This window comes from Bufo gargarizans, chromosome 5 (genome assembly GCF_014858855.1).
Source record: "Bufo gargarizans isolate SCDJY-AF-19 chromosome 5, ASM1485885v1, whole genome shotgun sequence".
Taxonomy (NCBI): Eukaryota; Metazoa; Chordata; class Amphibia; order Anura; family Bufonidae; genus Bufo; species Bufo gargarizans.
Genome location: NC_058084.1, coordinates 235907716 through 235931514, shown reverse-complemented (window position 1 = coordinate 235931514; position 23799 = coordinate 235907716). Strand labels below are relative to the sequence as shown.

Here is a 23799-nt window from a genome sequence, read left to right as displayed (position 1 = left end):
CCGCTTGTGAGCCCCTTCAAAAGCGGAGCTCACGAGCGGACACCTGAACGCAGGTGTGAAAGTAGCCTTACCTGTGCACAGACAACACAGGGTTCACCATTCACAACAGGTGATATCACAGCTTATCAGCTCCCTCCCGACTTCTGCACAGGTCACAGAGAATGCCCAGGAAACTCTCCCATAAAAGTCAATGAGGTCCCCTCCTGTCCATTACATCTATGGCCATGGTGCTGCCATAAAGCATTTTTTTTTGTGCTATCTAAACGCTGTTAAGAACAGCTTAGGCAAGATGGCAGCCCCCATAATCATGTTCAGGAAATAGAACTAAAAAATCTGCAATCAGAAAATTAAAACAGATTTAAATTAGGAAAAAAAGCATATGTGTTTTAAACTGGCAGATAAAATTTTTAGTGACACATTTCCTTTAAAATATGACTGCCATCAATTAAACATCCTTCCCTGTCCTGATAAGGAAGACAGAAATTGGTCAGATAATCTGTTGGTGTAAATGTGCCTTAAGGCCTCATGCACACAACAGTATTTTTGTTCTGCTAAATGTAGGTTGGATGCACACCCATTCATTTCAGTAGGGCCGCATCTGTATGTCCGTTCCTAAAAAAGGAGACATTTGTGAGACAACAGACATTTGTAACATTGTGCAGAACCTACTGAGGGGGGAAATGAGGGATGCACACAGCTGATATTTGGATATGGCCGTGTGCACAGGGCCTAATGGCGAGACTGAGGCTGGGACCTCACACATGGAGCCTGCTCTGCTTTCCCACTGACTCACGGCCTGATCATTTATTTCCTGTACCTCTGCATAGCTGCACCTCTCCACCAACAGACTTGCTGGAGACTTTGGAGTTCCACTTGGGGCTGGGATTTAACTTTAATGCTGACCTGAAGTGCTTTCTATAGAATTATCTATCTACACAGTACGTAGCTCATGAAGGAAGTAACGCATCTAAGGGGTGTGATAGACTGTCTGTACACTTATACCCCTCGTTGCTGTCATGAGTAAAAGGGCAATTTATTAGAGTTGAAAAAAGTGATAACTGGCTGGGCCAAGGGTGGCAGCATTTCTGAAACTGTGTAGTTTGCGCTATGTTTGCATGCTGCTGTATATTTTGGGTGAAAAAATGGAACCATTGTGAATATGCGATGTGGAAAACGCAGAGCACCACTTGCCACTGATGTGAATAGGGTTGTCACAATTAGGGTTGCACCCAATCGATACTTTTGTACCCGGATCGATACAATGCCGGGATTTGCTATCTTTTGATACTAGGCTGTGCTACTGGGCAGCCTAGTATCTGTTACAGAACATGGCACGCGCCATGTGCTCCTCAGCAGCACAGTGGAGAAGTCCCTCCCTCCCCACTGGGAAGCGGCTGCTGCTGCCACCAATGAGAATGGCAGTGAGGAGGACGGGAGGAGTTACCATGACAGCCAGGACGCTACTGAAGCCATTCACGGCTACCATGGTAAGCTCCCTGCTGCTGTGTGAACAAGTTACAGGGCAGAAGGGACAGTGTGAAATCCTATGCACCCTAATAGAGGTCTATTAGGGTAAACAGGACAAGGGTTCTAGCCCCTAAGGTGGCTAAAGTAAAAATTAAATAAAAAATTGTTACAAAAATCCCCCACCAAAATCTAAAGTTTAAATCACCCCTTTCTAAATTTTGCATATAAAACTATAAACACAATAAAAAAAATATATTCGGTATTGGCACATGCAAAAAAGTCTAAAAAATATCTCCTGTGTGGTGAACGTTGTAACAAAAACAAAAAAAAAAAATATAATAATAATAATAATAATAATAATAGGATAGGACTGTTCTACTATGGGCCAAACGTTCCACAAAATCCGGAATGCATGCAGCTTTTATTTTATTTTATTTTTTTAACGTGGTATCGAATAGTTTCGAGTATCGCAATACTTTTTTATGGTATTGAATTCTAATCCAAATTTTGCTATAGTGACAACCCTAATGAGCCCTTGTTTTTTGTGGAACAAGTTGTACTTTCTAATGGCACCATTTAATAATGCATAGGATGTAGTAGGAAGCTGGAAAAAAAAATCCTAATGTGGTAGAATTGGAAAAAATATGCAATTCTGACAGTTTTTGGTTTTGTTTTCACAGCATTCACTATGCAGTAAAACTGACTTATGCTCTTCATTCTCTGGGTCAGTACGGTTACAACTATACCACATTTGAACAGTTTTCCTTGCAACTTGGGCTAGTTTCACACTAGCGTTCGTCGGTCCGCTCGTGAGCTCCGTTTGAAGGAGCTCACGAGCGGACCCGAACGCCTCCGTCCAGCCCTGATGCAGTCTGAATGGAGCGGATCCGCTCAGACTGCATCAGTCTGGCGGCATTCAGCCTCCGCTCCGCTCGCCTCCGCACGGACAGGCGGACAGCTGAACGTGAATTTCAATGGGTCCTCAAATCCAAAAGATGCGGAACGGAAAAACAAGACGGAACACTACGGAGTGCTTTCTGGGTTTCGTTCCGTGCTTCCGCACCGCAATAAGGTAGAACTTGCTCTATCTTTTTGTGGAACGGAAGGATCGTGGACCCATTCAAGCGAATGGGTCTGCGATCCCCATGCGCCTGCCCCACGGACGGTGCCCGTGCATTGAGGACCACAATTTGCGGTCCACAGCACGGGCTTCACACGTTCGTGTGAATGAGCCCTTATTCAGAGAGTCAGTGATTTCCAATCCATCAGTGATTTTGAGCCAAAACCAGGTACAGCTCTAAACAAAGATTGGGTGCAGATCTTTCCCGTATACCTCATCTCTGTGGAGGTTTTGGCTCACAATCAATAATGGAAATCACTTGCCAAAACACTGACTCATCAATAAGGCATTACAGAGTATTTCTATGGAGCCCTGCACAGGCAGAACTACAGAGGCTGCTGCAAAAACCATCCGGCTCCCCCGATCTTTGCTTTTTGCACTCCCAGATGCTGTAGTCACGTTTCACCATGGCATCTGAGGGGTTAAAATGTCCTCAGGATAGATCATCAATATCAGATCCGCATGGGGCCAACTGCCTGCATCTCCGCCAATCTGCTGTTTGAAGAGAACACAGCGCTTGTACACGTGCTATGTTCTCTTACCTGCACAACATCGACATTGCAGCATTGAGCAGGTGTAATTAAGTGTTCTTGCATGGCAAGACCACTTACTGTTATCTCACATTTATATTCTTATTATTATAGCCAAATATACCACCCTAACTCCTCCCATAGTTTTTACACTACATAGACAGTAATATACCGAAACGTGCGGATTGTTCCTGATTCGTGTGCTATTACTTTGCGGAACGTTTCGCTGAATGGTTCACGAAATATCTGTATTTTTGTGGCGAAATTGGTTAGGGGTGCACCGAAATTCTGGCTGGCCGAAAATATCGGCCGAAAATGAGCCTAATCCATTTCGGCCGATATTTGTACATATCGGCAGAAAATAGCGGGGAGGGACTGGGAGGAGGAGCTGGGGGCCGGTGCGTTCAATGTTCTCCGGCCCCCAGCTCCAGTAGTTATAAAATGTGTACAATTAATAAGGATTCTATTCATGAGGCCCCCTCTGAAGTAGAACATTCAATATAGCCACATCCTACTCACAGGGCTGTTATCTTAATGCTGGCCGGCCGGGCAGACGAGCGGCAGCGTCACGACTGACGTCATGTGCCCGGCCTACTTTCTGAATGAAGGAGGCGGCGCAGGCATGTGACGTCACTCGTGACGCTGCCGCTCGTCTGCCCGGCCGGCCAGCATTAAGATAACAGCCCTGTGAGTAGGATGTGGCTATATTGAATGTTCTACTGCAGAGGGGGCCTCATGAATAGAATCCTTATTAATTGTACACATTTTATAACTACTGGAGCTGGGGGCCGGAGAACAGTGAACGCACCGGCCCCCAGCTCCTCCTCCCAGTCCCTCCCCGCTATTTTCTATTAATTGTACACATTTTATAACTAGTCTGTACTGGAGCGGCAATGGGGGGGGGGGGGGGGTCTGTGGATGGCACTGTTATGGGGTGGGTGGGGGTCTGTGGATGGCACTGTTATGGGGTGGGTGGGGGTCTGTGGATGGCACTGTTATGGGGTGGGTGGGTAATATGATTTATTAAATTCATGAAAAGGAATTATTAATAAAATCACTAAAAAAAAAGTATTTTTAAAGTATTTGGGCAAAAAGGCAGTTTCGGTTTCGGTCAAGGGGCATCCTGAATTTTCGGTTTCGGACCAGAATTTTCATTTCGGTGCACCCCTAAAATTGGTCCCATAGGAATGAATGGCGGAATGTTCAAAACTAGAGTGTGAGCTCAAAAATCAGGACATGATTTCTAAACTGCCACCACTCACTAATTTTCAAGCCCACCTACACAAATCTTATATCAAAACGTTTATCTAGACCTGCTGCCACTAAAATTGTCCACAGCTAAGACATAGTCCTGATAGTTTTCACAATATTACCATTTGTTTGCAACTCACGCCGCCCATTGACATTCATTGAAACTCCACTCTAGCCACCTCAAATTTGAAGGGCAATTTCTAAACTGCGACTGTGCCTTCATTTTTAATATTTTAAAGACTATGCATCAAAATGTAGTTCTTGGTCTTGTGATTCTCACAATATAAAGCTCTTCGGTGTAGGATTTATAATTTTTAAACTACAACCGTTTTAACCCCTTAAGGACCAGACTCATTTTCACCTTAAGCACCAGGCCATTTTTTGCAAATCTGACCAGTGTCACTTTAAGTGCTCATAACTTTAAAACGCTTTGACTTACCCAGGCCGCTCTGAGATTGTTTTATCGTCACATATTGTACTTCATGACACTGCTAAAATTGGGTCAAAAAAAGTAAATTTTTTTGCATACAAAAATAAAATTTTTACCAAAAATTATGAAAAATTAGCAAATTTCAAAGTTTCAGTTTCTCTACTTCGGTAATACATAGTACCGTATTTTTCGCCGTATAAGACGCACTTTTTTCCCCCCAAAAGTGGGGGGAAAATAGCAGTGCGTCTTATACGGCGAATGTAGCTGATTTTGCCCAGTTTTCAATGATACACCCGCCGCGATGCCGCGCGGCGGGTGTATCAGCTGTGAGGGAGGAGGGGCTGGGGGCGGCATCTACATTAATAATGACAGCGGGGCCCGTGCAGTGACTGTTCTACTACACGGGCCCCGCTCACTGTATAATCATATCTCTCTAATAGTGTGTATTACCGTACTTAAAACTAGCAGCGCTCGCCGTTCGGAGCAGAGAGGAGGCAGGAGGCAGGCCAGGAGGACGGGCACTTGCAGCGTGAGTCATACGTCACGCGCCTGCACCGCCCACTTATGAATGAAGCAGGCGGCGCAGGCGCGTGACGTATGACTCACGTTGCAAGCGCCCGTCCTCCCGGCCTGCCTCCTGCCTCCTCTCTGCTCCGAACGGCGAGCGCTGCTAGTTTTAAGTACGGTAATACACAGCGCTCATTATGCGATTACATGCATACAACAATTAACTATTAGAGAGATATGATTATACAGTAAGCGGGGCCCGTGTAGTAGAATAGTCACTGCACGGGCCCCGCTGTCATTATTAAAGCAGATGCGACGACCATTCACTACAGGGACACTTATGGAGGGGATCTGTGGATGACAGCATAAGATGCTATATATGTGTCATCCACAGATCCCCCCCCATAACTGTCATTCACAGATCCTCATCCTCATAACAGTGCCATCCAGAGAGGATCCCCCATAAGTGTCACCCACAGATCCCCCATAAGTGTCACCCACAGATCCCCCATAAGTGTCACCCACAGATCCCCCATAAGTGTCACCCACAGATCCCCCATAAGTGTCACCCACAGATCCCCCATAACAGTGCGTCACCCACAGACCACAATTAGTTCAAAACCCACCAAAAGTGCACCTTTTGGTTCAAAATATTTTTTTTCTTATTTTCCTCCTCAAAAACCTAGGTGCGTCTTATAGGCCGGTGCGTCTTATACGGCGAAAAATACGGTAATACCCCCAAAAATTGTGATGACTTTACATTCCCCATATGTCTACTTCATGTTTATAGCATTTTGGGAATGATATTTTATTTTTTGGGGATGTTACAAGGCTTAGAAGTTTAGAAGCAAATTTTGAAATTTTTCAGAAATCTTCAAAATCCCACTTTTTATGGACCAGTTCAGGGTTGAAGTCATATTGTGAGGCTTAGATAATAGAAACCTCCCAAAAATGACCTCTTTCTAGAAACTACACCCCTCAAGGTATTCAAAACTGTTTTTTTCAAACTTTATTAACCCTTTAGGTCTTCCACAAGAGTTAATGGCAGATGGAGAAACAATTTTGAAATTTCTATTTTTTGGAAAATTTTCCAATATAATCAATTTTTTCCAGGAGTAAAACAAGGGTTAACTGCCAAACAACACTCAAAATGGGTTGCCCTGATTCTGTAGTTGGCAGAAACACCCCATATGTGGTCGTAAACTACTGTTTGGCCGAACGGTAGCACATAGGAGAGGAACACCATATGGGTTTTGGAAGGCAGATTTTGCAGGACTGGTTTTGTTTATACCATGTCCCATTTGAAGCCCCCTGTTGCACCCCTAGAATAGGAATTTCAAAAAAGTGACTCCATCTAAGAAAGTACACCCCTCAAGGTATTCAAAACTGTTTTTTTCAAACTTTATTAACCCTTTAGGTCTTCCACAAGAGTTAATGGCAGATGGAGAAACAATTTTGAAATTTCTATTTTTTGGAAAATTTTCCAATATAATCAATTTTTTCCAGGAGTAAAACAAGGGTTAACTGCCAAACAACACTCAAAATGGGTTGCCCTGATTCTGTAGTTTGCAGAAACACCCCATATGTGGTCGTAAACTACTATTTGGCTAAACGGCAGGACATAGAAGAAGGGGAACGTCATATGGTTTTTGGAAGGCAGATTTTGCTGGACTGGTTTATTTACACCATGTACCCTTTCCAGCCCCCTGATGCACCCCTAGAGTAGAAACTCCATAAAAGTGACCCCATCTAGGAAACTACGGGATAAGGTGGTTGTTGTTTTGGGACTATTTTTGGGGTAAATTTGATTTTTGGTTGCTCTATATTACTCTTTTTTGAGGCAATGTAACAAAAAAATTAAATTCTAAAATTGTTTCTACATTCGCTATTTAGTTTTGTGGAACACCTAAAGGGTTAACATAGTTTGTAAAGTAACTTTTGAATACCTTGAGGGGTGTAGTTTCTTAGATGGGGTCACTTTTTTGGAGTTTCTAGTGTAGGCTACATCAGGGGGGGGCTTCTAATGGGACATGGTGTAAAAAAAAAAAAACTGTCCATCAAAATCTGCCTTCCAGAAAGCCATTTACGACCACATATGGGGTGTTTCTGCAAACTACAGAATCGGGGCAATAAATATTTAGTTTTGTTTGGCTGTAAACCCTTGCTTTATTACCGGCAAAATGGATTCAAATTGAAATTTTGCCCAAAAATTGGTGTTTTGGCACGGTTTTTATTTTATATTTTTAACACCGTTCATCCGAGGCGTTTGGTCAAAGGTTATTTTTATAGCGACGATTTTTACGCACGCGACGATGCCCAATATGTATGGCTCTCAGACTTGAGATACTAAGCAGGCATCCTAAAACTGCGGCCCTCCAGATGTTGTAAAACTACAATTCCCACCATGCCCTGCTGATGGCTGTAGGTTGTCTGGGCATGCTGGGAGTTATAGTTTTACAACATCTGGAGGGCTGCAGTTTGAGGATGCCTGCACTAAAACTAATATTTTTTGGGGAAAGAAAAATTGTTTCTGTGTCTCCAAAGTCTGAGAGCCAGTGTTTTATGTTCTCTAGTGGACTGTTGGGGATTATACAAATTTAGTACTCCATGGAAGTGTGATACTCCCTGAAGCAATCAATAATGCAGAAGCCCGGATGATCGGGGCACATGTCACATTAAGTAGTGGTGTCCTTCCGTATCCCCCTCTTGTGACACACTCTTGTTGACCAGGGACGATCCGGGCGCCTCCAGTTCCCGAGGTACTCCGGCCTGCTCTTTCCCAGTCCGAAAAGATCAGGTCCTTGAGGACTGCTTCATAGAATTGGAGGAATGTCTCTGTGCTGCCAGCGCTTCGGGATAGTACAAAAGAGTTGTACATGGCAACCTGCACCAAGTAGACCGCAACTTTTTTGTACCATGCCCGGGTTCTGCGCATGGCGTTATATGGCGTGAGGACTTGATCAGAGAGATCAACTCCTCCCATATACCGATTGTAGTCGACGATACAAAATCGGGCTTGAGGACCGTTGCCGTGGTACCTCGCACAGAGACTGGGGTGGTGCTGTTACCGTGGATTGTGGACAGCATAAGGACATCCCTCTTGTCCTTATACCTGACCAGCAACAGGTTTCCACTGGTAAGTGCACGGGTCTCACCCCTGGGGATAGGTACCTGGAGGGGGTAGGCAGGGAGGCCGCGTTGATTTTTCTGCACGGTCCCACAAGCGAACGTGGATCTGGCGGCAAGGGACCTGAACAAGGGAATGCTGGTATAAAAGTTATCCACGTACAAGTGGTAACCCTTATCCAGCAGTGGGTACATAAGGTCCCACACGAGATTCCCGCTAACACTTAGAGTGGGGGGACATTCTGGGGGTTGAATACGGGAATCTCGCCCCTCGTACACACGATATTTGTAAGTGTACCCTGAGGTACTCTCACAAATTTTGTATAGCTTCACGCCATACCTTGCCCGCTTTGTGGGAATATATTGGCGGAAACTGAGTCTCCCCGTGAACGCAATGAGAGACTCATCAACCGCGACCTCCCTTCCAGGTACGTAGGCCTGCTGAAATGTGGCCCCAAAGTGATCGATAACCGGCCGTATCTTATACAGCCGGTCATAGGCAGGATCACCTCGGGGTGGACATGCTGCATTATCAGAATAATGCAGACATTTCCGGATGGCCTCAAACCGGGAACGTGTCATGACCATACTGTACAGTGGGGTCTGGTACAGGATGTCCCCACTCCAGTATTGCCTGACACTGGGTTTTTGGACTAGACCCATATGCAGCACGAGGCCCCAAAATGTCCTCATGTCGGCTGCACTGACCGGCGTCCAGCCACCGGGTCTAGCCAAAACTGAGCCTGGGTTTTGAGCGACGAACTGTTGGCCGTACAGATTCGTCTGTTCCACCATCAAATTCACCAGTGGGTTACTGAAAAAAAAACTAAAATAGTCTATTTCAGTAAACCCCACTGTGGGAATCTGGATTCCAGGATTGCCAGCGAAATCCGGAATCTCAGGCTCAAAGTCCACTGGGGGACACCAGCTAAGTTCATCAGCAGGGGGCTCCGGTGGACTTATTTGGTGGGCCGGGAAACCAGTACGAACCCCAGGGCGGCTCGTACTAGGGTGGGCCACAGGATCCCTAGCATGTGGGGCCCCTGGCTCCGCCTGGCGGCGTCTCCGCCGCCTTGGTGGCTCATCGTCATCCGATGATGATGAGGAGGATGCGGATGATAAAAGGAATGTGGGGTCATCCTCATCCTCACTGGGGCTCTCGGAGTCGGAGGCAATCTGGGCGTATGCCTCCTCGGCCGAGAACATCCGGCGGGCCATGGGTGTGTGTGCGTGTAGGTGTGTGGAAAACTTTATTATATGTGCGTGTGTGTGTGGGCAACAGGTGTTCGTGTACTAAAAAAGGCAAAAAAAAAAAAAAAAAGGGCAAGTGTTAGGGAAAAAAAAAAAGTTTAAACTTGCTGATCAGCGGTACAACGCTGATCAGCGGTGGGGCGGGAGATGCGCTAACAGTGGACGGACGCTAAAAAGTGCCGGCCAGTCAGCGCACGCAGAAAAAAAAAAGTGGTGGTGAGGGGGGCAAGTGGCAGGGGGGGTCTGGGTTAGATGGATAGATGGAAGTTTGGAATAAAAGTACTTTTTTTTTCCTAACTTACTTTTCCCTTCTTTCCCTGCCTAACGGTGCCTCTCCCTCACTGACCCTAACCTACCTGGGTGGCGATGGGTGCAGGAGGGTGATGGATGCCGATTAGGGGGACACAGGAGCTGGTGCTGGACGATGCTGCACGGTCAGGGTGCTAGACAGGAAGTGTATAATTACGCCACCGATCGCAGTCTTTTTCCGGTTCATCGGGTCACAGGACACCCGAATGGACAAGAAATGCAGAAAACCGCAGGTCTGAATTGACCTGCGGTTTTCTGCGATCGCCGATACGGGGGGGGGGGGGGGTCAAATGACCCCCCCCCCCTTGCGTTGTTACGGGATGCCGGCTGAATGATTTCAGCCGGCGTCCCGTTCCGATTAACCCCCGTGGCGCCGGAATGCCGATTTTAAGACGTACCGGTACGTCCTGTGTCCTTAAGGACTCGGGAAATAGGGCGTACCGGTACGTCCTATGTCCTTAAGGGGTTAATATGGCAACCGCCAGTGAAGTGAGCAAGCTGGAGCAGTTTGTTTTTAACCGCTCTTCTCTGCCATTGCTGTAGAGTGAGAGTCCAACCTTTCCACAGTTACTCCTGCCACTCCAACCAACAACAGTTACTCAAGCCACTCCAGTTGTAGACTACCTGTGGAGGCAAGAACACCACACAATTTCCCCAGAAATTTTAGCTTTTCTAGTTACAATATGCTCTCCTACTGACCGAATTTACTAAACAGAGGCTCTTAAATGTTCCGCAGCATATTTTTGACCAGGTAGGTAAGAATAGATGCCTTCTGGCGTATCTTGCTCAGAAAGATAATATTCTCCCTAAAGTTGTATCCATCTGGGATCTATGATTAATCAACCATCTCTGGTTAACTCTGAGGCTGGGTTCACACTTGAGCGTTGCGCAAACGCGCGTTTTACGCGCGTTTTTGACGCGCATTTTTATGCGCGTTTTTGTAATAGTAAACGCGCGTTTGACGCGCGTTTGTGTGATTCACTACAGTGTCCTATGGCCACAAACGCCCCAAAAGTCGCTCATGTACTTTTTGGAGCGTCGGGCGTTTTACAGTGCGATCGTACGCGCTGTAAAACGCCCAAGTGTGAACCATTCCCATAGGGAATCATTGGTTTCTCCTTGTTGAGCGTTTTACAGCGCGTAGGAACGCGCTGTAAAACGCTCAGGTGTGAACCCAGCCTGATTACTGTAAGTCTATATACTTCTGTACTTTTTTGCTTACATGATGACTTGGCTGGATAATGCAATCTAATGCCCTTCCCAACACTGATGCTGCATTTACATGCAGCTATAGAGAACACAATTGTTGGGAAGGAAGCATTAGAAGGGCAGATTATTAAGAATGAGTGTTCATATGAACATTCATCCCCAATAATCTGCCCGACAAAATCTAAAACCAGATTAACAGACGTCTCTTAACAGAAAAAGAAATAGGGAAGGATTTAATTGCCTCAACTAACAAGAAGTCGCCTGAAACTAATGGACTCCCTGCAGAGTAGTATAAAAATAAATAAAATAAAAGTAAAAAATACTTTCTGGCCCTACTTATTCTTCATAATTCTATCCTGCAAACCGGATGTCTGCCTAAGATCTGCAAAGCCCCAATTAGATTTAGGACTCATGCACACGACAGTTTCTTTTTAAGGTCCGCCAAAACGGGGTCCGTAGGTCCGTGACCGTTTTTTCGTCCGTGGGTCTTCCTTGTTTTTTGGAGAATCCACGGACATGAAAAATGAAAAAAACTCTAAGTCAAGTTTGCCATTGAAATGATAGGAAAAAACAGACACTGATCACGGACACGGATGACAATCTTGTGTGTATCCATGATTTTTCACGGACCCATTGACTTGAATGGGTCAGTGAACCGTTGGCCGTGAAAAAAATAGGACAGGTCATATTTTTTTCACGGCCAGGAAAAACGGATCACGGATGCGGCTGCTAAACGGTGCATTTTCCAATTTTTCAATGGGTCCGCGAAAAAAAACGGAAAACGGCACAACGGCCACGGATGCACACAACGGTCGTGTGCATGAGGCCTTATACTGAAACCTGGGAAAGCTCTAAAAAGAATGTGGTTCATACAGCCCTATTTTATTATTGAATTGAGATATAAAAACCTTGAATAAAGTTCCTGGGGACTCATCAATCTGAAGTACTCCCCGATATTATACATCCTGATCAATTGAGCTTCATGCTTGGAAAGAGCATGGATATTAACTTGTGTACACTAATTTTTCCCTTACTAATGCTAAGTTCGGAATTAGCACCTTGGTCTTCATTGACAAGCTAATGCTTTTGAGTCTGCAGAATGGAGATCTCTCTGCGTGGTAATACGCCGCTTTGATTTTGGGACGATATTCCTTAAATGGGTACAGCCCCGTATACATCTAGGGTTGCTAGTGTCAGAACTAATGCCCACATCTCATATATAGATATAAAAATTAGTTTCTGTCTGTCTGCCTAGACGTTCTTTATGCGCGACCAAACGACTGGATCGATATTCACTAAATTTGCCACACAGGTGCATCGGGTGTCCGGGAAGGTTTTAGACCGGGTCTCAGCTCTCTAGGGCATACCGTTCCTGAGATATTCGCTCTCTAGGACGTACCATTCCTGAGATATTCCCCCCCAAAAATGACCTACATTAGCCAATACAAGCCAGCAAGTCTTCCTCTTCAAATACCAACTGTCATAAACACAGTTTTACTCCAGGTTCCCATAACAACACACCCATTTTTCTTTACTGTGAAGGTCAATGTAACATAGTACATAAGGCCGAAAAAAGACATTTGTCCATCCAGTTTGGCCTGTCATCCTGCTAGTTGATCCAGAGGAAGGCAAAAAACCCTGTGAGGTAGAAACCAATTTTCCTCACTTTAGGGGGAATAAAAAAATTCCTTCCCAACTCCAATCAGGCAAATGTTATGGGGGAAACTGTTGATATCTTTTACGACACGCGGAAACATAAAATGAACTGGATGGATGGACTGATCTTCACCAAATTTGGCACAAAAGGTACATCAGGTGTCCAGGAAGGTTTTAGACCAGCTCAGCTGTCTAAGACTTACCGTTCCTGAGATAATACCCAAGGGGGGGGGGGGGGGGGGGTCACTGCTAAAGGGCCGGTCACTGTAGATGTCAATGTTAAAGGGGCCGGTCACTGTTAACCCCTTATGGACCAGGCCATTTTTTTGCAAATCTGTCCAGTGTCACTTTATGTGGTGATAACTTTAAAACGCTTTTACTTATACAGGCCATTCTGAGATTATTTTTTCATCACATATTCTACTTAATGACACTGGTAAAATGGAGTAAAAAATTATTACTTTTAACTATGGAGCCCTGCCTGTGGCTTGAGGCTTCCTCGATCATCAAGCAGGGGAGCCCGGGAATGTAGCACTCCTGGGGAAAAGCCTTTCAGATGCCATAGTCACAATTGAACACCGCATCTGTGGGGTTAAATGTCCGTGATCAATGATGCTGCCAATTTCAACCATTGCCTCTTGGTACCTGCTTTTAAAACCGCAGAAACCCGGCAGGTATAACGCACGCTTAGCTTCTGAGTGGGTGCAATGTTTAAAACCATGGTCTACATGTACGGTCATCACACTTAAGAAATTAGAAAGACAATGCATGTACGTGGTTCAATTACAATGGGGTACATTTATTATGCCCTGTACTATTATGGTGTATAAAAGTCACAAAATATGGCAAACATCATAATTTGTGACTTTTTAAGGTTCTCACCACTTTTCGAAGTGGTGAGAAAAGGGAGCACGGCTTAGGGTACTTTTACACTAGCGTTAGAAGAATCCGGGAGGCAGTTCCTTTGCCGGAACTGCCTGTCGGATCCGGAAATCCGTATGCAAACAGATATAATTTGTTTCCAGATCCGGATGCGGATCTGTCTGACAAATGCATTGGAATACCGGATCCGTCTCTCCGGTGTCATTCGGAAAGACGGATCCGGTATTATTTTTTTTTTTTCAGATTTTCTAAGGTCTGCGCATGCGTCTTATGGACGCGGCGATATCTAATATTTAGGAAAAAAAAAAAATTGTTTTAGTGTCTCAAATCTGAGAACCATAGTTTTTTTTCTATTGTCCGTGGCTAAATGGAATTGGATTGGACAGCGCTACAGCAGGGAGAAGGAACGCCCAGGAGAGAAGCTGACGTCTCCTGCCCATTGCTCCGATAGTAGTAATTAGCATATGGAGCAGGAGACGGCAACGGGGGCACAGCGGGCGAACGGAGCAGCGCCCAGGAATAATAGTAAGTGCAGGGAGATCCCTGGGCGCCGCTCTATGTAGACTGGTAACAAAGTCCAGACCCATATAAAGTCCTGTTATCACTGATGGCGCAGTGTGCCCGCCCCTCTCTCCTCATTGGTGGCAGCAGCACAGGGGGAGGGAGAGACTGCTTCCTTCTCCCCTGTGCTGCTGAGGGAACATGAACGCGTTCCCTCATATTTTTTATGGGACAACCTCTAATAAGTTAGGGGCATCGCTGACTGGCTGTGCACCAGAAACAAAAGTCTACGCCAGACTGCTACAGACTTCAACGTACGCCAGTTTATGGTATAAGCTATAGTAAATCCTGTAGGACATGCAAAACTCTGCCCATTCTGCTAAGGCTACTTTCACACAAACGCTTCCGTTTTGTCCTAATGCATTCTAAATGGAAAACAATCCATTTAGTATTCTTTAGGATGTCTTTCGTTCCATCCCTTTTACTGTATTTGCCCAGAGAAAATACCACAGCATGCTGCAATATTTTCTCAGGCAAAAATTCTGGAACACTTGCCGGAGTCGGCATTCATTTCCATTGAAATGTATTAATGCCGGATCCAGTACCAAGTGTTCAAGAAATTGCCGCATTGACGGATCCGGCTTCCCAGTCTGCGCATGCGCAGACCTTTGAAAATCTGAAAAAAATAAATACCGGATCTGTCTTTCCGAATGACACCTGAGAGACAGATCCGGTATTTCAATGCATTTGTCAGACAGATCCGCATCTGGAAACAAATTATATCTGTTTGCATACGGATTCCCGGATTCTTGTAACGCTAGTGTAAAAGTACCCTAAGCCGTGCTCCCTTTTCTCACCACTTCGGAAAGTGGTGAGAACCTTAAAAGGTCACAAATTATGATGTGTGCCATATTTTGTGACTTTTATACACCATAATAGTACAGGGCATAATAAATGTACCCCATTGTAATTGAACCACGTACATGCATTTTCCTTCTAATTTCTTAAGTGTGATGACCGTACATGTAGACCATGGTTTTAAACATTGCACCCACTCAGAAGCTAAGCGTGCGTTATACCTGCCGGGTTTCTTCGGTTTTAAAAGCATGCACCAAGAGGCAATGGTTGAAATTGGCAGCATCATTGATCACGGACATTTAACCCCACAGATGCGGTGTTCAATTGTGACTATGGCATCTGAAAGGCTTTTCCCCAGGAGTGCTACACTCCCGGGCTCCCCTGCTTGACGATCGAGGAAGCCTCAAGCCACAGGCATAGTAGGAACGATCGAGGAAGCTTTAAGCCATAGTAGGAACAAAACAAATATCCCATAGAATGCATTGGTAATTCAGTGTAGTCTACGGGGAAAGCGATTAAATGATCCAGTGTTCAAGACTTTTACAATTTAAAAAAAGAACAATAAAAAAATATATAATAATTATACGGTAATTCCCATCACCTTGTCCCAAAATATTACAATATAAACATATTTATCCTGTGTGCTGAACACCGTAATGGAACCAAAAAATCTAAATGGCCAATTCACCATATATTTCATCGCTCACCACCCAAATTTTAATAAAAAGTGATCAAAAAGTCACGCACTTCAAAATAATAATAAAAAAAATACTTGTAAAAATGACAAAATCACCCCGCATAAAAAGGAGCCCTCACACAGCTTCGTAGACAAATAAAAAATAAAATTAAAAAGTGATGGGGTCAGAATATGGTGATGCAAAGAAAGGAAGGCATGGAGTAAAAAATGAGAATGTAAAAACAAAAAATTATTGGTCTTTAAGGGGCTCCACAATTTTTTTTTTAATAGAACAACAAATAGACACCAAATGTCCTATTCTTGTTCATTTTGCAGAAAAGGATAGGATATTTCTGGAGGAGAAAAAATAAATAAAATGGCAGCATGCACTCGCGGTATCTTTGTTTTGTGGATCTGCGATTTACAGACCGCAAAACATTTATGATTGTGTGCATGAGCCCTAAGGACATAAAAAATTAAAATAAAAACACAATTGGTGTGTATATATTTTTATTTTCTAAAGAAAAAAAAAAGTTGGAGAACTATAATAAGATACATGTCAAAATATGAAGGTTAAAGCGGTTTGATGCTTCAAAGGGAGTCTGTCATCACTATATGACCATATACAGCGCTTACATGGCTCTGTAGCACACCTATACAGGATTGTAACGGCATCTTTGTTCTTTTCTTTAGACTTGCAAAAGCAGGAAAAACGAAGTTTAATTCATATGCAAATGAGCACTTGCAAGTGCCTGTGGGCTGCTTTCAGTGTGTAGGAGCCCAGGTTGCTCTGCCTTCTTTCAGAGTTCCTCCTCCCCCGTGTCATTAAAGCCTTCCAAAGACTGCAGCCCTGAACATGAAACCTAAAATGTCCCACCATTTTCAGGATGGCAGTGTTGTTGTTCATGAAAATAATTAAAGCATGTGGACTGTGAAAAGGACTTTAGTGAAAATGGGGCAGCGTCTCACAATGTAAGATCAGCAATGAGCTTGTAAAAACTTTGTTTCAGTAAGGCTACTTTCACACTTGTGGCAGCAAGGTCCGGCAGGCTGTTCCGGCAAGGGAACAGCCTGCCGGATCCGTGCTAACACTAGCCCATCATGCTGCCGGAAGTCAGCTCGGGCAGATGGGGGATGTCCGGAGGTCCGGCCGCAGCACGGCAAACATGCTGAGAGGGGGCTGGACAAAAACTACAGCCCCCATTATAGTGAACGGGACCGGAGCAGACTTCCATCGGCACAGTGGGATAGCATTAGCACAGATCAGGCAGGCTGTTCCCCTGTGCTCAGTTAGTATCAGTTTGCACTAAAAATAACTGATCCGTATTTGAGTATCAGTTATGGTCAGTTTGTGTCAGTTCTGTCTGAGATCATTTATTTTAGGCTACTTTTACACTGACGTTTTGGCTTTCTGTTTGAGAGATCCGTTCACGGCTCTCACAAGCGGTCCAAAACGGATCAGTTTTGCCCTAATGCATTCTGAATGGAAAAGGATCAGCTCAGAATGCATCAGTTTGCCTCCGCTCCGTCTCCATTCTTCTTTGGAGGCGGACACCAAAATGCTGACGAAACTGAGCCAAACGGATCTGTTCTGACACATAATGTAAGTCAATAGGGACAGATCCGTTATCTATGACACAATGTAGCCTTAGAAGGGAAAAAAGTCCAGAGAGGAGGACTTTTTCTCCTGTCTAAGATAACAGATCTCTAACGGAACTAACAAAAACGGATACAAACTGATCATAACGGATGCTCAAAATAACGAATCCTTTTTTCTCTCTTTTCTTCTGATGGATCAGAAGAATGGAAAGCTAAACGGCAATGTGAATGCACCTTAAGTTGCATATATTCGTCTAGTTAACCCCAATACAGTGCTAGACTGTAGGGCAGGTCTAGCAGGTGATCAGAAAATAATTAGGGCCAAAATTGCATTTTCTTTTGTCAAGAACATGGATCAGCAGCAAAATAGGGCAAAATGCTGCTTCAATTTTTAGAGTTTTTCTACACCACTTATTAGATTATCTCTTGCTCAAGGCCTTTCCTAGGAGACACTGTCCACAATTACTTACCATGGAGCATAAAATTCTACAAGTACAGTGTCCTTATCTGCCATAAAAGTATCAAAGTTTGCATCATTTAGCACCAAGACTCCGGCTTCTTCTTTAATCTCTGTTTCTTCAAGTGTTGTTTCTAAAATAAAATATAAAATGTATTAACCACCACTTATATTTCGTATATTTTAAAGATACAAAGTAGTCAACTGTATAAAATTATTTATTATTATATTTTTTTTTTATGGTCGGTCTCTTAACCCTTTTCAACTCAGCGATGTAATATTATTTCACGGCAGGAAGGACATTCCCGCTCAAGGCTGTAATAGTACATCATGGCAATGGCACGGGTTCTGGAGCTGGTTATATTATACAGCAGGCAGCCAGCTTACACAGCCAGCATAAGGTCAACCCCTCAGGTGCCATTGTAAATAGCATGCCAAGCACTTGGCATGGCTGCTAGTGGCCTTCTGAATGGCCCCAGGCATGTCATGTCCTGGTCGCTAAAACAGGATGTCATATTATGAATGTTACAGGAAGTTATATATGCATAGTACAAGCAACCAAAAGACTGTGCTCAAGATTCATCAAACTGGTGTAAAGCAGAACTGGCTTAGTTGCTCATAGCAACCAAACAGATTCCACCATTTCCAAAGGAGCTGTGAAAAATGAAAGGTGGAATCTACTTTACAATTCTACTTTACACCAGTTTGATAAATCTCCCCATGTATGTCCCCTAAGAAGGCAAAAAAAAAAAAAAAGTTCTGAGTTCTTAAAAATATTAAACTTATATCTATAGAAACATAATTTGTATCACCGTATCCATAATGACCCAATCTATTAAAATATCACATTAAATCAACCGACAGTGAACATGGAAAAACAAACAAAAAAAGAAAATGCCAGAATGGTCACCTCACTTCCCACCCCAAAAAAAAATTGAATTAAAAAATTTACCAAAAGTCCCATGTATCCCAAAATGGCATAAATAAACATATAGCCCATTAACACCTTAAGGACGAGAATGCTCGTCCTAAATGGCCAGTACTTTGCGCCCCAGGATGAGCATTCTCGTCCTGCGGTCCTTCCTCCCATGTGCAGTCCGGAAATGAGCAGCACGGATCCGGCTGTTACTGGATAGCCGGATCCCTGCTGAATCCACCAGCATCAGTAATAACACTGATTCCGGTGGATTAACCCCTCATATGCCACGGTCATCGCTGACCGCGACATATGGGAGGTTTGCGCTCCCTCTCCTTAACCATCGGGTCCCCGCGCTGCGGTGGCGGGGACCCGATGGTTGCCATGGCATCCCCAAGCCATTCCAAAGGTCCAGCAAGGCTGGGTCTTATAGGCAAACGATCAGTGTATTACATTGTAATACACTGATAGTCAATGCAGTACAATACAGATGTATTGTGCTGCATTGAAACAGGAATCAGACCCTTTAATGTTGAAGTCCTATATTGGGACAAAAATAAAAAATTATAAAAGTGTGGGGGGGTGTTTTTAACAATAAAAAAATTAAGGCTTCAATAAAAAAAAAAAAAAAAAAAGCCCCTTTACACAAAAAGAGAGAGACATAAAATTGTATAAAAAAAAAAAAAAAAAAAAAAAAAAAAAAAAAAAAAAAGCCAAACACATTAGGTATCACCACGTGCGTAACAATCTGCTCTATAAAAATATCACATGATCCACCCAGTCTGGTCAAAACGGTTAAATTAATAGTTATTATTAAAACTATGCTAAAAAAAGCAATTTTTTGGTCACCTTACATGACAAAAAGTGTAATACCACGCGACCAAAAAGGCATATGCACCCTAAAATAGTACCAATCAAACCATCATCTCATACCGTAAAAAATGAGCCCCTACATAAGACAGTCGCCCAGGACAAAAAAAAAAAAAAGGCTTTGAGAATACGGAGACACAAAAAAATATTTTTTACTGAATACTGAACGGGACGCGCAGGCGCGAGACTTACATGGCTGACAGGGCTAGCAGGAGAACCAAGGGCGTGGAAATGAGGTGGGCAAACGGAGCCTCTAGGAGCAGGAGCCCCCCCCTGCTCCAAGAGGCTCATTTGCATATAATAAAATACACGAAAACGGGGGCATACTTAAATAAAAGAAATGCAGAGTTAAATTCAGGTGACATTTTCACATCTATAATGTCAGCCTGTTTAACCCCATAGGGACACAGCCTTATTTCACCTTAAGGACCAGGCCATTTTTTACAAATCTGACCAGTGTCACTTTAAGTTCTGATAACTTTAAAACGCTTTAACTTAGGCTACTTTCACATTTGCGTTCGGGGCTCCGCTTGTGAGTTCCGTTTAAAGGCTCTCACAAGCGGCTCCGAACGCATCCGTCCAGCCCTAATGCATTCTGAGTGGATGCGGATCCGCTCAGAATGCATCAGTCTGGCAGCGTTTGGGCTCCGCTCAGCAGGCGGACACCTGAACGCTGCTTGCAGCGTTCGGGTGTCCGTCTGGCCGTGCGGAGGCAAACACAAAATGACACAATATGGCCTTAATTTTTAAACGGATCCGTCCCCCATTGACTTTACATTGAAAGTCTGGACGGATCCGTCTGCAGCTACTTTCACACTTAGAATTTTTTTTACAATATAATGCAGACTGATACATTCTGAACATGGCGGTCCCCTTGCTCCGCCTGGCGGCGTCTCCGCTGCCTTGGGGGCTCATCATCATCGCTAGATGATGAGGATGCGGATGACAACAGGAATGTGGGGTCATCCTAGTCCTCACTGGGACTCTCAGAGTCGGAGGCAAGCTGGGCGTATGCCTCCTCAGCCAAGAACATCCGGCGGGCCATAGGGGAGTGTGTGTCTGCATGTGTATGTGCGTGTGTGTAAATCTTTATTTGGTGTGCGTGTGTGTGGGGGCACGGGTGTTCGCGGACTTAACCCTAAAACTAACAGAAAAAAAAAAATAACAAAAAAAGGGCAAAAAAAAATGTAAATTTTTTTTAAAAAAAACCGCTGATCAACGGTGTGGTGCGAGTGGCTGGACGCTCAGAGTGCCGGCCACATTCAGCGTACACAAAAAATAATGTGCTGTGGACCCCAGACACCCTAACTTACAGGCCCTTCAAAACGAATTAGCATATTGTGATAAAGTTCATTATTTTCTGTAATGTACTAATAAACATTAGACTTTCATGTATTTTAGATTCATTACACACCAACTGAAGTAGTTCAAGCCTTTTATTGTTTTAATATTGATGATTTTGGCATACAGCTCATGAAAACCCAAAATTCCTATCTCAAAAAATTAGCATATCATGAAAAGGTTCTCTAAACGAGCTATTAACCTAATCATCTGAATCAACTAATTAACTCTAAACACCTGCAAAAGATTCCTGAGGCTTTTAAAAACTCCCAGCCTGGTTCATTACTCAAAACCGCAATCATGGGTAAGACTGCCGACCTGACTGCTGTCCAGAAGGCCATCATTGACACCCTCAAGCAAGAGGGTAAGACACAGAAAGAAATTTCTGAACGAATAGGCTGTTCCCAGAGTGCTGTATCAAGGCACCTCAGTGGGAAGGAAAAAGTGTGGCAGAAAACGCTGCACAACAAGAAGAGGTGACCGGACCCTGAGGAAGATTGTGGAGAAGGACCGATTCCAGACCTTGGGGGACCTGCGGAAGCAGTGGACTGAGTCTGGAGTAGAAACATCCAGAGCCACCGTGTACAGGCGTGTGCAGGAAATGGGCTACAGGTGCAGCATTACCCAGGTCAAGCCACTTTTGAACCAGAAACAGCGGCAGAAGCGCCTGACCTGGGCTACAGAGAAGCAGCACTGGACTGTTGCATGTCATTCGGAAAACAAGGTGCCAGAGTCTGGAGGAAGACTGGGGAGAGGGAAATGCCAAAATGCCTGAAGTCCAGTGTCAAGTACCCACAGTCAGTGATGGTCTGGGGTGCCATGTCAGCTGCTGGTGTTGGTCCACTGTGTTTTATCAAGGGCAGGGTCAATGCAGCTAGCTATCAGGAGATTTTGGAGCACTTCATGCTTCCATCTGCTGAAAAGCTTTATGGAGATGAAGATGTCATTTTTCAGCACGACCTGGCACCTGCTCACAGTGCCAAAACCACTGGTAAATGGTTTACTGACCAAGGTATTACTGTGCTCAATTGGCCTGCCAACTCTCCTGACCTGAACCCCATAGAGAATCTGTGGGATATTGGGAAGAGAAAGTTGAGAGACGCAAGACCCAACACTCTGGATGAGCTTAAGGCCGCTAAGCATCCTGGGCCTCCATAACACCTCAGCAGTGCCACAGGCTGATTGCCTCCATGCCATGCCGCATTGAAGCAGTCATTTCTGCAAGAGGATTCCTGACCAAGTATTGAGTGCATAACTGAACATAATTATTTGAAGGTTGACTTTTTTTGTATTAAAAACACTTTTCTTTTATTGGTCGGATGAAATATGCTAATTTTTTTAGATAGGAAATTTGGGTTTTCATGAGCTGTATGCCAAAATCATCAAAATTAAAACAATAAAAGTCTTGATCTACTTCAGTTGGTGTGTAATGAATCTAAAATATATGAAAGTCTAATGTTTATCAGTACATTACAGAAAATAATGAACTTTATCACAATATGCTAATTTTTTGAGAAGGACCTGTAGGGTGATGCAACCAAAGCTAATGCAACTAACTTTCCCTTTTTTTTCCCTGCCTAACCCAAACTTTCCCTATACTTTCCCTATGTACCTGAAGTTCAGATGGGGGGTGCTGGGGCACAGATGTGGTGATGTTGGTACAGACGGACGACACGTACAGGCGGCTCCTCTCTCCTCCGTCTCTGGAACACAAAAGAAGGAGGAGAGGAGCGCCTGCATCTTTTGAATCTGCCACCGGCCCGCTCACAGACCAATCAGAGGCGATCCTGAGAGGTGATGTCACCATCACCACTCAGGATTGCTGGATGGCGATTGGTGGGGTGAAATCACACAACCATCACCATGCTGTTCCGGGTTATCGGGTCTTCAGAGACGCGAATAACCCGGAAACGCAGAAAACCGCAGGTCTGAATTGACCTGCGGTTTTCTGCGATCACCGACATGGGTGGGTCACAGGACCCCCCGGCGCATTTAGCCTAGGTGCCTGCTCAATGATTTGAACAGGCACCGGGTTCCGATTACCGTACCGGTACGTCATGTGTCCTTAAGAGGTTAATAGCAAAAATTGGGCTGTCAGAAACCCTTAAAAAAAAAATGGGTTTTGGAAATTTTCTGAAAAATTTCAAGATTTGCTTCTAAACTTCTAACGTCTCAAAAAAAAAGAAAATGTAATTTACAAAATATCCAAACATGAAGTAGTCATATAGGAAATGTAAAGTAATAACTATTTTAGGATGTATCACTGTTTTAAAAGCAGAGAAATAGAAATTTAGAAAATTGCTAATTTTTCCAAATTTTTTGTAAAATAGTTTTTTATAAATAAAAATGAAAATATTTTGACTCAAATTTATCACCGTCATGAAGTACAATATGTGACGAGAAAACAATCTCAGAATGGCTTGGATAAGTAAAAGTGTTTTAAAGTTATCACCACAAAGTGTCAGATTAGCAAAAAATGGCCTGGCCCTTAAGGCCTCTTTCACATGAGCGTGACGGATTAGTTCCGGATGCGTTCAGTGAAACTCGCACTATTTTGCAAGCAAGTTCACTCAGTTTTGTCTGCGATTGCATTCAGTTTTTTCCGCACGGCGGCAATGCGTTTTGATGCGTTTTTCACGCGCGTGATAAAAAACGGAAGGTTTACAAACAAGATCTCTTAGCAACCATCAGTGAAAAACGCATCGCACCCGCACTTGCTTGCGGATGCAATGCGTTTTTCACGCAGCCCCATTCACTTTTATGGGGCCAGGGCTGTGTGAAAAACGCAGAATATAGAACATGCTGCGATTTTTACGCAACGCAGAACTGATGTGTGAAAAACA

At 44.1% G+C, this 23799-nt stretch overlaps 1 protein-coding gene across 1 annotated transcript in view; it reads right to left on the bottom strand.

Annotated features, from left to right (window-relative positions):
• Window positions 1-23799, bottom strand: part of PDIA4 (protein disulfide isomerase family A member 4) — a 226470-nt gene that overhangs the window by 154990 nt on the left and 47681 nt on the right. The window contains exon 2 of the mRNA XM_044292831.1: window positions 17843-17963. Within this exon, the coding sequence (XP_044148766.1) occupies window positions 17843-17963 (121 nt within the window). The remainder of the gene's footprint in view (window positions 1-17842; window positions 17964-23799) is intronic.